Here is a 14,410-nt window from a genome sequence, read left to right as displayed (position 1 = left end):
GTGCTCCTTTTGCTCTCGTGCTAACAACTGGTGCACTGCTGCTGACACATGGTGAGGCAAACGCAGAGCAACATAGAACTGAATTGAATAGATTAGCACATTTTTACTGATACTCAATCCAGCTTTTTGAGTCAGGATTGGAGTGATGCTTCCCAGCTGGAGACCTGTACAGTAGTCATAATTACAACAGCATAGAGCCAGAGCCATATGTAAGTAAACACCTCAGTCACTGGGTGAGACACCCTCAGAAATCACAAACAAAGGCACTGGGAACTTTTAATGATCCTTCCACCCACAGAAACATTTCGACTTTTGCTTCCTTTAAAGAAGCTTCCTCACCAAAGGTTCTCACTGGAGAACCAAACTGAGTTTTAGAAGCTAATGAGGACAGTTGTGTCCACATTTCTCCCTCTGTCCTCAATCCATCCATCTTTCCACAAGTCATCATCGCTCTGCATCCTGCTTCCTTTCATTTTTATATTCTTAGTCTTTCTCTGTGACACCTATCCTGGGATTTATTAATGCAGACTCCTGTTTTTTTTCCCTGCAGTGAAAGAAGGCATGAAGACATCATCCTAGTCATCAGTCATGGCCGATAAAAGGAAACTCCAAGGTGAGATTTCTGCCTGAGTGTGTGTGTGCATGCATGTGCATGTGTAAAAGGGCATTAGTGAGATGATCAGGTGCCAGGTGGATTAGGTTAACCACAAATGACAATAAAGATCTCATTTGATCTCAATGAAGAGTTTGTGTTATGTGTGTTGCTGTTGGAAAGTCCCCTGATGTTTTGTCTGTGATAAACTCCGCCCATGTGTCACTCTGACCGGAAAAAGATAAATAGTGCACGAGCACACCTATACCTGCTTCGTTGGCAAGCAGTTTGTTTTGCGACCAAAAGTGGAAAATTTTCTTTGGTTTATTTCCTTAATTACGTCACAGTGCTTGTTTAAAAGAGAGCCAGGGCTTGTAAACAAAAGTCACATGTGTTCACAAGCAGCTTGTTTGTGGAGTTACGTAAGTGTTCATCCTGCCAGGTTAGAAATGTTTGGCTTCACATGCAAGCTAAAACAAATCTGGTTTTGGTTTTCTAACTTTAACTAAAGCATGGGAGATTTGCCTGCTTTGTTCTGTGTCAAATAAAAGCACAGAAGAAAGTACGGGAGCATCAGATGATTGGTTTAATGTGCACAGGGCTCGCAAAATTTCAAAATCCCTGGTAGCCCTTCGGGCAGACACTCGTCAGTTTTTGATAGCCCAAAATAAATTTAAGTAGCCTGAAAAAAAACAGAGGACAATTTTTTGATGGATGTTTTGTTTTGTAATAAAACATCGTTTAAAAAAATAGTTAAAACACAAATTACAACAACTGTATAAAAATTATAATCATCAACTCAAATATTTGGTTCTAATTGAACAGAAATTTCTGTGAACTTGTAAGAACTGTGTAGAACATGAATTAGTCTGTGCCTGAATCTGAAATTTCCACTGAAGTCACGGGTAAGAGGTAAGTGGAACCAAGATCTAGGCCATTTGCTTTGTGTGCAAAGACTGCTACATTTTGCCAAAGTTTGTCATTTTAGCTTCTTTCTGTTTCTTTAGTCTGGAGTCAGACTGGATTCTTTCCTGCCCTCCAGTAAAATTACCTACATAGCTCATTCTCCTCTCAGGTGCTTTTTATGTGTTTGCCTGCTTAAATCAGACGGCCTGACAGTTTCAGATTGCCCTCCACTGTACATCAGAACTAACCACTTTACAAAGTCGGGTCTCTTTGAAGTGTGAATGCACATTTTCTGTTGAGTTTGTGCAATCCGAACATGGATTCCAAACATAACTTGATGATAAGGACAGAAAACCTTCAAGCACATTGATATCGATCTTCTTAAATAGGGTTTCACTCTGCTTTACTTTATTTTCTCTTATATATGTACCACTACGTTGATAGGTACCGTATTTCCCGGACTACAGAGCGCCCCTGTATATTAGCCGCACAAGCTAAAATCAGGGGAAAATCCTGTTTTGTACATACATTAGCCGCACCTGACTAAAAGCCGCAGGTGTTTCAATGTTGACTTATCATATGTAAGAGAATATGCACAAAGGGAATTGTCAGGAAAGAGATGGCTGTTTGGAGACACACGCCTTTTATTAATTATTTTGAAAAACAAGTTATGGGTACATATTTGCATAACTTTTTAGGTATATGTACAAGTAGCGGTAATTACAAGTACGAAACATGTACTGTGCTTCATAAATGAGTAACAAATGTAGTACATAACAATAACCTACAGCACACCAGAAAAATAGATTCGGACTACCTTTTCGGCTCAGGTGCAGCGACACGGCTTTAACAAGAAGAAAAGTCAGTCATTCACCACCATCTTCCCCAGTGTCGGATATGAACAGGCTCAGGATGGCTTCGTCATCCACTCTCAGCTCCTTTCCTTCGTTGTCACTTTCAAAACCAAAGAAATCCTCGTTGTCAGTGTCAGAGTCGAACACCCTCTGAAGGGCCGTGGCGGTGCCCTCCTCTCCATCATGCAGCAGTCCAGCCCTTTGAAATCCGTTGGTGATCATGGATGTTTTCACACTTTTCCACGCTGTCAGAATCCACCGGTGGAGTTGGGCATAACTTGCTTTTCGCAAGTTTATGGCCGCTTGTCATCCACGCCTCCCGCTGAACGTGTAGCGCTACTTTGAAGTTTGTTTTTCGCGCTACTTGTACGGCACTATGTTGCCTGGCGGATGGACATGTGACCAACATACTACTCTTGAACCCCGATGTGTGGGTTAGGGTTAGGGTTAGGCAAAAATCTGCACATAAGATAAAAAGGTAATATTTTGATCTGTGAGTTATCCAGATCTACTCAAGAGGAGTTCGTGGGTAAGAAACAGAGTCACTGGGTAAAAATTCAAATGATTTTTGATGTGAGTTACCAACACTTCTTTTTAAATAAAATCAAACTAGATGGTGCTTAGCTTTTTGGTGTTAGTTCAGTGTGCCAAAAAATTAATATGAGAAACTCACGACCCAGTTACTCAGAAAACAAAACCTGTTGTGAGCAGTTTCATGTAGGAACTGTTCTCTACCTGCTGTCTCTGTCTATTAGATGTAACAGAATGGGCAGGATAGGATAAAAAGATCCTTAGTGGTTCATTTTATAAAGCTGCTGAGGTTTCTCACAGTTAATTCGGCCTGTACAAGTTTGTCTTGGGCAGAGCTAAAATTTAAAAAGACAGTTCAAAATTACATTTATGCACATTATTACTTTGCAGGAGGAAGTATGTATCCATCAGCGATGAGATTTTGCCAAGGTCTAAACACTGATAGCGTGAACTGCCATGTAAGCTTGTTGTCAGGCAGCTTTTTATTTTGGCGACTGCAGGTAGAAGAAGGTTCCTACATGAAACTTGTGGAGTTTTCTGAATAACCAGGTCATGATGATTTATTTTCACCTCAAAGGTTTTGTTTTGTTTTTTTTAAAGCTAAGTGCCATCCATTTTGATTCTATTCAAAGGAAGGCAGGCATTTCTACAGCTGATATATTCAAAGCTTGGTAACTCGCATCCAAGTAATTTGAATGGATAAATTACAATACAAGCCAGAGGGAAGATATGTAAATTTGATTTTGGGGTGAACGGCGTTGTTTTAAAAGTTCCACATCCTTCCTGACTGCATATGTTATCTATTTTTACCTCCACCAGGAAGGTTGTGTGGAAGGTTTGTTATTTGAATAAATAAAAATAACAAATTTTGTGAATTTTTATGTATTTAAGATTTGGATCTGGAGTCAGAAATCCATTTTGCATCAAATCTTCGTAAATAACCATAGAAACTGAAATAAGGCATCATTGGCTGACTGACTGACATCACTGACTTTGGTGTGCAAGGAAATTTTCAGGCTTGATGTTGACATGCAGGGTCAAAGTGCTGTCGTTAAATTTTTGAGTGAACTGTGTATACACACAGTATAATCATTTTTATTTCCCTCATAAATTTTTCTGTCTCTTTGCATTTCCTGTTTTGGTTTAGTGAAAATGTTTCTACCTGTTTTTGTGCACAGGGTGACATTGCATCCGTGCACGCCGGCAGACATCTGTGCAAAAGTCTGCTCACTGCTGACACACTTTCACAGAAACTAGAGCATGTGTCAAGCTCTTTGTTCTATACTTTTATTTTGAAAATTTAAACAAGTACTACCACACTCACAGCTCTTGGATGATAATGCTGGGATAAAATTCTGACACTCACCACAACAAGTCTTGTAACCTGAACCCAGACCTTTGTGTGAATACCAAAAAACCTCGAGGCTTTTTTCTCCCTCCCGTCGATGTCTTTAACTTTGATGGGTTTCTCCAGCCGACGCTTGTCGCCGCAGGCTAAAAAACACTTTTTTGACAGGATTCAGCATCACTCATCCTATCACATGATATTCCCGTGAGTTCTCCGGTTGAACAGCTGTCACATTAAAAACAAAAACCCATATACGTATCCCCCTAAAATGTTGTCATGAGTAAAAAAAGATCAAGCTCCAGCACGGCCCCAGCTCTGTCAAATTGTAATGTATTATTACAGAGGAGGTAGACTTTCATCTAAAAATAACACAGCCACGGCAGTATCTTAACATCAAGGCTGTTTAAGGCCAGACTCAAGCTGGAGTTTGTTCACACAACTTGGCTACAGCAGCGGGTTTCTCTCGACCTCACTGGTTGCTGCTTATTTCCTCATCACTCCTGTTATCTTCATTAGCAAACACACAGTGGATCAAATAAAAGTCTGATGTATTTAAGAGATTAGAAATACAAGGGTATGAAATCAAAATGTTACTTTCGTACTATGAAAATATGTCAAAATTATGGAATTTTTAAATATTTAAACATCACTCTTATACAATCATTTTGACTCATTTCTCAGGCAGTTACGGCTACAATGTCAGTCTGGTATAAAAATGTAGGAGAAAGGAGACCTGTCATAGCTTTCTCTTGTGACTTATCAGAAAACAGATCAAACATCCAGGGTACCAGTGCTTATTTCTGTTACTCTGCATCATAGACATTAAATTAGTGCAGTTGTTGTTTATTTAGTTCAGGGTGGTGGGTGTGCCTGAGCCTTTTCCAGCTGTCGTAGGGCGAGAGGTGGGGTGGACCCAGCACAGAGCTCCATTCATATCCTGGGTATACATGCAGCCGTGCTAATGGAAATCTGCTATTTTCCATAATATTGATATGTCCCAAGCTGGTTATAGTAAAAGATCCTGCTAAACAAAAATGTGATTGTAGCATTTGGAGTTAGTGTAAACATATTTTTAGCTTGCAAAATTTCACGCTGATATGCCCTGTATTTATGGGCTTATGAAGGATCAAAAACACGAGGGAGAATAGGAGGAAGGTACTTTCGGTGGCTCCCTGGATGTTTGATTTGGCGGTGCTGGGTGCTTTCTCTCAAGCGACCACTCATGTGTATCTGGGCTTGGGACTGGACAAATTTCACCTCCATTCTTATGTATTTTGGGTCTATAACTCTGAAAATACCATGAAGGTAAAAAGTTAAAGTTGCAAGCTGGCTCCTAGAGACTCCAAGTCATCACCCTTGCTTGTGAAATCTCATTTTCTTTCTTAAAGCTGAGCATTTTCCATCTCTGCCCTGGGTTTTAGAAATCAGATGTCACAGTTGATGGGCAGAAAAAATGAGGATGCTACACACTCATGCAGTAGTAACCTATCAAGGTTACATGCCCAGTGCATAACCTGCTTTATCATCTGCCTTATGTGGGATTTACAGTCGCCCTGTTTTGCAGATCTATGCAAAGAATTTAACCGACACAGAGAGTACCGAGATCAAACACTGTCCATAAAACATGGTTGTCACTGTCATGTCATCCGCTGGTTTCTGTACTCTGCATTTTGAGGCTGTGTACAAACTACCGCTTTACCAAATGAGCATCATGGTGTGTTCATGGTGCTGCTGGAAATACATGTGAAACATGACAAGTTGGGAATATCTGTTTAGGAGGTGTGGTGGTTTTTGGCAGACCTTTTTCCCTCACTTCACATGTGCATGCATTTTAGTACAGTCTGTGAACTAGTCACACCCTTTATCTGCTGATTTTAGTTTCTGGAAACAAATTTTCCCATCCTTATTTTTGTTTTCCTGAACACAGCTGTTTGTCTGGCTGGTGTCATGTGTACACTAAATGAATATTTTCCACTTTTAAATGGGAAAAAGTGAATATTGGGGCTGGAGGCTGAAGGGGTTGGTGGTGGTGTGAAGAATCTCAGCACTCATACCAGCGACCACAGTTTGAGTCTCTCACGGGACCAGATTCTACACTTGGCCTGTGATATTTTATGTTGTTGTTGAAACTTTAAAAACATAAATGGTTAGGTTCAGAAAATATGTAATAGTATTTAAAATTCTACTATGAGACTGGGCTGTACATTTATGATGATCTTGATTTTCCCTGACCAAGTAAACCATGACATAAAGCTGTAATTGGATGAGATACGGGTGAGCATATCATGATTTTCCACTCCAGGACTTACATTGACATTCCTCTGCGGTATGTAAAAAGCAGAATGACTAGGCTGATGTGGTCCAGGTCAGAAATGTTAAAATTAGACTGCAAGCATTTTCCTGTTTACATTTGATAGCCACGAGCTAATCCATGCGACCACAGAAGGGAGACGTAAATCTGTTGAGCCTAAATCTAGACGTGTTTGTCTCTTTCTGTCACTCCCTAATCGCTTCTGACTCTTTAAACATCCACCACACGCTATTCATGGAGCTGCATTTCTAAGATATTGGGAATTAGCTGCTGTATATGTGCCACCACTTGCTCAGGAGCATAATGTGCCTTTTACAATATGCATATTTCATGAGATGCCAGCCACAGTTTTAAGTGCCTTGTTGTTATATGGTGCATTTATCGCTTCTCTTTGTGCCCGACACAAAAACAGCCCTCCAGTGGCCTGTTTTTAAGCTGGAGCCACTTTGCTGAGCAGAACGCCTCAAACCTGGAAGCAGGAATATATTGATGGTAGAAAAAACTCTGGTTTTAATCAAATAACCAGTACAGCTAGAGCCATGATCGGCAGCATCAGTGCTCATATACTAAATAATTTCCCAAACATGACATTTCTTTTTATTATTCTGTGCTAATGACTACATCTCATACATGTTTAAACACAAGTCAGTTTAACTAAAAAAAGAGGTCAGTGATGCTCTGACGTGATGAATCCGTTATTATTTATACTCTGTTCTTCCCACCTCTTATGAAATGACTTTGATGAGGAAGTCATGTGTTCTGGCTTTGACCTGCTTATACAGCTTCTTTGAATTAGAACGGAGACACATGTCTAATATGCTTTATATGAACTTTTTGCTCTTTTTTGGTCTCCTCCAGGTGAAATAGATCGATGTCTGAAAAAAGTAGCGGAGGGAGTGGAGCAGTTTGAGGATATTTGGCAAAAGGTAAGAAACAATCATATTATTGGGACTGCAACTTTCTGTTTTTTCATTTTGACTCAAAGATATCCTGCAATGGAGTCATGGTAGGGATGAGAGGGATAATTGCATTTTAATGCTGCAGTCAGTTGGTGTTGTGGCACAGTGATTGTCTGGGTTTATGCTTTACTTTCATATGAAGAGGAGCTAAAGTGAAAATCTAACAGTAAGACGCATTAAACAACTTAGCTGCTATAACTTTGTCTGTAAATCGAGTTGCCACTTAAAAGAGAAGGCTGATATTATTGCATGTCATAGACTGTATCTAATAAATATAGAGGTGACAGCTGTGACATCACCTACTAGTTTTGTACTCTGCATTTGGAAGCTTTCGTTATAGCATGTTGGATGCTGCCATGCTGGTTCTTGAAGCATGTGCGACCATATTTGAGTGAGAGGGTGGTGTGCTAAGTTATCAGCAGGTTAGCAACATGCATTTCTAAGTTACACAGCTTCAGATGTGTCCACTAGAATCTGAGAACCTGGAGTTTTGTCTCAAACACAGTTTCACAGGCAGTTAAGAGAGACGCAGACAGATCTGCCAATATTTTAATCGTGGCTCAAGAGTTGGGAGTTCGCCTTGTAATCGGAAGGTTGCCGGTTCGAGCCCCGGCTTGGACAGTCTCGCTCGTTGTGTCCTTGGGTAAGACACTTCACCCGTTGCCTACTGGTGGTGGTCAGAGGGCCCGGTGGCGCCAGTGTCCAGCAGCCTCGCCTCTGTCAGTGCGCCCCAGGGCGGCTGTGGCTACAATGTAGCTTGCCTGTGTGTGAATGGGTGGATGACTTGTTGTGTAAAGCGCTTTGGGGTCCTTAGGGACTAGAAAAGCGCTATATAAATACAGGCCATTTACCATTTTACCATTTACCAAAACGCATTAAACAGAAAATAATATGTTCATACTTTTTTAAAATAAATAGATTTTATAAACCCTTTTGCTTAACCCACGTGACCAACATATGCCACAGTTAAAGCTGATATGGCTGGACACACTGTGTGATGACACTTTCTAAATTACCCCAAAAAGTTCGAAATTATATTCTGTTACCTATCAGTGCCTATCTGAAAGCATGCATGCATCATATTAATATATATCTGGGGTAAGGCAATGTCAAGTTCTATCCCATATTTACTGAATGTCTTTATTTTGTATAGTCTACAAAGGTATAAAAAAACAAGAAATGTCTAATATTAGAAAATGTTCAGAAAAAGTGCAAATGCTCCACATGAGGTCCGTGATGTTCTCTGTGATCAGTGTTCAGTCCTGACAATATTCTGTTTGCAGTTTTAAAGAAGAATTCAAGAAGCATGTTTGTAAAAAGGTCTTAAAAATATATTAATCGTTAAGTTATTGTTCACAGATTCTCTGCCAACCAAGTGATCAATTATTATTGACTGCTCGTTCCATCTGTTATCATTCAGGCTCTGCGGGGACACTTTCTCCCTCTCAGGCTATTTGTTGCTAATGTTTCTGTGCAGCATTAGTTTCATCAGACTCCTGCATTTATTAACCTTAGTAGTTAATAAAGGTTGCCATTACCACAACAGGATGTCCAATACTCATGAGACTTATAATAAACAAAGTGAATACAGCTGTTATTAAAACAATGCTTTGCCCAGAGCGCACAGCAGCGCCCACAGTGAACATCGGCTTTGCTAATAAAGAGGCACAAAGTCATTAGCGCATTAACAAAGATCCCAGTTGCCTCATTACATCCACTTTTTATTGTGCTGTTGGCAGTTACTGCGTTTCCTTATGACCTTCCAGAAGCTTGTGTTCTTCATAAATACTCATGTCTGTTTGGATGACCTTTGTTAGTTTTATGTCTCACTTTATTACCCATTTAGTTCTTAGGTTTATGTTTTTGTCCTACTTAATCATGTTGTTTTTGCTACGTAATCAGTTAGTAGCACTAATCTAATTAAACAGGATAATTGTGATTTTAAGAGTATGATCACATGCTTTACTTGCAGGCTGTAAAGCTTTCAACAGATTGGATGATTTTTAGTATGGTACATTTTGAAAATGAAGGCGTGCACTGCTGCACTTCAGCTTTGACCCTTTGTCTCTGTCTGTCTCTCTCTTTTTTTGCAGCTTCACAATGCAGCCAACACAAACCAGAAGGAGAAATATGAAGCAGACCTCAAGAAAGAGATTAAAAAGCTACAGGTAAGGAACAAAGGAAACCAGAAAATAAAAGTTTTTCCACTGACAGGTTGTTTGAGGTGTTCTGGGCTCCCACAAAGCTGATTAAATCAGTATAACTTCAGGGTAGATGTGTCTGATTTTAAATAATTCCAAAGTTTAAAAAGTCAGAGAAGTCAAAAAGCAATCTCCATTAAAAGACAGACATATCATTGTCATGTTGAACTTAAAAAATGAACAATAAAACCCCTCCAGCGTGCAAGCCGTCATCAGCAAGGGTAAACAGATTTCCTGGAAGCAACCATTGTTTTTTCTAGAGGTTTTTCACCTACAGTTTGACCAAAAGCTGTAAGATCTGTGCAGTCTTCTGGTTTAAAATGTTAATTTGATTATCTGAAAGCCAGTTATAACTTTTGCTTAGTGTCATGGTGCTACATCAAGCTGGAAGATCCAGTGATTGTCACCAAACCACTGCTGGATTATGGGAAGTTGGTGTTTAAGGAGGGTTTTAATCTGGTCATTCCTTCGAGACCTCCTGAGATTTGTTAAATGATGCTTCTCCGTAGTCTATATTATGACACAAATCAATATATATTTTGAATCAACAGGACAGTGTCTCTAAAGTCTGCAGATTTTAACCAGGAAAACAGCCATTCGGTTATTAAAAATGCACTGAAACGCTGGTTTTCCTCTTAAATAAACAAAAGTGACATAGGTGTTTGCCTTCCTGAGTCAGCAAACCTTTAACTTGAGTTGAATTCACAGGTTCAGTGACATTACTGAATGAAGAAGCTGGGAATACACCCCAAACTGTAACAATTCAAAACACATCAGGCGCCAGCAGAAAACACTTGAGCCTGATTAGAGTTGTTTTTTTCATAGCTTTTATTATCATGCATCCTGTAATCAGCACCACGTTTGCAGGAGCAAGAGACTCCTCCACTGAAACTCCTCCACCTCTGCAACCGACTCTGCTTTCTGAACCGCCCACAGGTCACACAAGTTTTGACATCACTGAATCAAAATGAATGCAAATGCGAAAGGGTTGGACCACTGATAAGATTATCCACGCAGACCCTCCCTTTATTGATAACTGATTAACGAGGTGTATTTTAAGCAGACTGGGGTAATGTTAAAGTCCTGTAACAAAAAATGGAATCACAGAAACTTCAAATAACTTCTGGAGGCGTGGAGAAAGCTGCGTAAGCATTTTATGCCCACTGTGAAAATCAAATCTGAAAGTAACAATTCTCTGTTCACACTTAGCGACACATCATAACCTGTTTTGTTTCAATGGAATTTCTGAGTTTATTGTGCCTTAACATGAAAAATATGTTGTTCACTTTCTATTCTCGGCAGTGTAAGTAGGAAAATGCCACTCTGTGAAATGTGCTTCATTTCCAGCCTGAAGACAAGAACACAGGACCAAGAGCATCACAGTCATATATAGCAGTGACTGTTTTACCTTAATAAGTGACCAGAAACGGACAATAACTAATTGGCTGGAACCTCTTTGCTCTTTTGGCCTCTTCAGTCGGGTTTTGTTTAGTTCTCTTGTTTCTTCTCCTCGCTTCATCATGCTTTCAAGTTTTTCACTTACAAGCACACAAACAAAAATTAAGGAAAAAATTCAAAGAGCACGTAGGAATATCCTCCTGTTTTCACTTGTTCTGGGTTATAATTAACTGTTCAGTGTATTTTGTCCTCTTGTTGTCACTCTGTGGGCCATACTTCCTTTGCTCTCTCCACTTTGTTTGTGTAGATTTCTTGAAAGGAGGAGATCATTATTAGATGGCACCAGTGTTCAGGTGGCTATTTCAAATGCAGGGAGCATAAGGACAGCTAATTTCTCCTTTTATTTTCAGTCAGACTCACATTTTCTAAGGATTTTTGTAAAAACTGATTCAGCTTGGACTTGTTACCCTGATATCCTCGTTTCTAAGTTTGCATGACTGATAGGGCTGCAGCTGCCACAATAAAAAAACAAGCAGATAGAAGTAAAGTAGAATTATCTTTTAAAATTAGATAACAGCATGGTGACCTTTCCACAGGTTTTCTGGAGAGACAGGCCTCTGGGAATGATTGAGTTGATTTTCTTTTCTTTTTTTGTGATTTCTGTGAAGTCACTCAGTTTAAGGCGGGGCTATCGTTACTCAGCTCCTGACTCCTTTTAGCACCAGGTGTGAATGGGTTCTAATTTGTGGCCAATCAGCAGTGAGCAGGTGAGACAGAAGCTGCTGATCTTAACCTGACGTCTCTGAAAATGGACTGTGAAGGCTGAGATGTTTGCTGACTTGAATCATTTAACCTGCCACACATAAAGGTGTGTGTTTGTAGCATTAAATATCATCTTGCTCAGCCTGAAATGTTCAGTGTTGTCATGAGGACCAAACTTCACGCCAAGCCTGTTTGCTGCATGCAGACATCATGTTCACCACCCATGACTGCTGGAGAGGAGGCTGCGCTCCTATCACAGACTTCACTGATGTATCTGTGTCTCTCTCTGTCTCTTTCTCCCTCCTCTCCCGCTATGTCCCCCCCTCTTTTGCCTTCTTCTTCTGGTCCCTCAGCGTCTTCGAGACCAGATCAAGACGTGGGTGGCATCAAACGAGATCAAAGACAAAAGGCAGCTAGTAGAAAACCGCAAACTCATAGAAACGGTAAGTAGAAACTGAGGATGAAGGTCATTATGACACGTCCTCCAGGGCCTGTTTACACTCTGGAGGACTATTTGTTTTGAAATCTGGAAAAAAAAGTCAGATAAACAAGTTTTATGAGATTTTTTTTCTTTCTTTTTTTTTCTCAAATAATTGAAAGTTGTGCTAGGTTAGTGGTCTTTATGGAGCCATTTACCTGCAGTTATCCACTAATACTTGGCCCCAGTAATATTACCACTAAGAGCTAATGAAAAACAGTGCATGTTTTTAATTAATGTTGAGCTTTTATTTTATATATGTTTATATTTTTTGGGGTGGATTAAAGAAAACGGTTCATTGTTTTCAGTTATTTTTGCTTTTTTATATTTTTCCAGCTCTGTCAGTAAATTTTTATCCTTCTAAAAGATGGATGGAGCAGAACTGACCAATTACTATAACCTAATCACAGATATCAGTCTTTACTGGGTCTTTGCTGAATAATGCTGCTTAAAGTTCTCATTGAGGACAATGCAGCACAAGCTGCACCAGTTCTTTAGAAATGGATCCTTTGGGTCCAGTAAGTCACAAGATGGTCTCTCTATAGATCAGGCTTGTGGTGTATCCCAAGGATATTCAGTCAGATTGGGATCAGTGAGTTTGTAATTGACTTTGATCTGTTTTTGCGTCGTCCTGCTGGAGGAGGCGGCTGTTGTTACGGAGTGCTTAAAACTTATGTCTTAAAAAAAGAGAGACAATGTCCAGAAACAGGATTCCCCAAGGCTCAGTCCTAACAGAGTGTCCGTTTATTGTTTGCAGTACAGTGGCTGTAACTGAGGAAGATAAGGAAAGTTTTCCCGGATAGCAGATTGCCTGTTAGTTTGTGGAAATGGAAAGTTGCAAATTTTTTGAGTTTAGTGATTGTTTTGTTTTTTGTTTTTTGTTTTCATTAGTCATTGCCTTCAAGTGCTTACAATGCCAGCTGAGCTAGAAGTTTATTTTTTTTATCTTACATTTGTTTAAAATCATTTTGAAATGTTTTAAATGTTCCTTTTTATTGCTGTAAAAATTCTCACCGCACCTTCAAATGCACACAGACGGTGCCGCCTTTAGAAGCTCAACAACAAACAGAAACGGTGTGAACGTGTTGCCAAAATTATTCCCTAGATTACTGGCTCAGATTAAAGAGCTGCGCCCATTTTCATCTGCTCCGCTATCTAACACCTGTCCTCCAGGCCTCGGAGCCACGTGAGCCTTTGATGAGGGCTTTTGAGATGGACTGAATGTGAGCCACCTGCCTGCACAATGCGGGACCTCTGCAACTCAGCAGAGGTCCCTTTTAGACGTTCTTCGAGTTTTCCTGCAGTTTTGTTGGTTGACCTGAAATTACAGTCCTGCAGGAAGCGGAGGGAGCTTGTTAGAAACATGTTGCCTCAACAGCAAAAGATCATTCACAACCTACTGGGTGTTTACACAGAAATGTGACCAAGATGAACTTGCAGTTTAGAGCCGTGAATGCAGGGTTGGTGTTGAAACCGCTGCAGGCAGAGAAGAGACTTTAACAACATTCAGTCACAGACAATATGTCCCATTTATCAGCCGCTAAGAGGCGTTCAGGAGCTCTTCGAGTTCAAGAACTACATTTATTAAAGCAACGCTTTTGTTGGTGTTCAGATTATTTAAGAAATCAGTGGAATAAATGACATTTTCTGCAGTTCTACACACTCAGTGGTCACTTTATTAGGTACAACTGTAATGCCATTTTTAGATGGTTTTCACTGTTGTGGTGCTTTATAATGACAGGTGTTTGGAAAATTATGAACCCTGCATTTTTATAGAGGATTACTCCAAACCCTGAAAAAGGGTTCAACAAATTATAAGAACAAACCTTTGGTTTGTATTCGGGGTGTCAATAATAATTCATATTTAAAAATGAAATATTCATGTCTAGTTCCAATGATCATGTATTTAAACTGGTTTAAAGTTCCAGAGCTCCATTTATTTCCATTTGTTCAGGCACTGTGTCCATATGAAGTTGTGAAATGAAACAAGAGAACCACATTACTCCACGTGCATAAATCTATCCACTGGTTGTCTCATCTCTGTAGCGTCTCAAGTGTTTTCCTCTAATA

The 14,410-nt window shown here is 39.8% G+C and overlaps 1 protein-coding gene across 2 annotated transcripts in view; it reads left to right on the top strand.

Annotated features, from left to right (window-relative positions):
- LOC146548639 (CCR4-NOT transcription complex subunit 3-like) overlaps positions 1-14,410 on the top strand; it is a 43,602-nt gene that overhangs the window by 6,920 nt on the left and 22,272 nt on the right. The window contains exons 2-5 of one of the 2 annotated variants that reach the window (XM_085262353.1): positions 551-613; positions 7,401-7,468; positions 9,595-9,669; positions 12,216-12,305. In XM_085262353.1, coding sequence (XP_085118479.1) covers positions 589-613; positions 7,401-7,468; positions 9,595-9,669; positions 12,216-12,305 — 258 coding nt within the window. In that variant the 5' untranslated portion in view covers positions 551-588. Of the gene's footprint in view, positions 1-550; positions 614-7,400; positions 7,469-9,594; positions 9,670-11,730; positions 11,969-12,215; positions 12,306-14,410 lie in introns of those variants that run through there. The other variant, XM_085262354.1, reaches the window with a different exon arrangement.

Source organism: Mchenga conophoros, linkage group LG22 (genome assembly GCF_057382185.1).
Source record: "Mchenga conophoros isolate Kocher_MC1m ecotype Shallow Benthic linkage group LG22, M_conophoros_male_GT1.1, whole genome shotgun sequence".
Lineage (NCBI taxonomy): Eukaryota > Metazoa > Chordata > Actinopteri > Cichliformes > Cichlidae > Mchenga > Mchenga conophoros.
The sequence above is the reverse complement of the archived record's forward strand: the minus strand, read 5'-3'. Positions and strand labels throughout refer to the sequence as shown.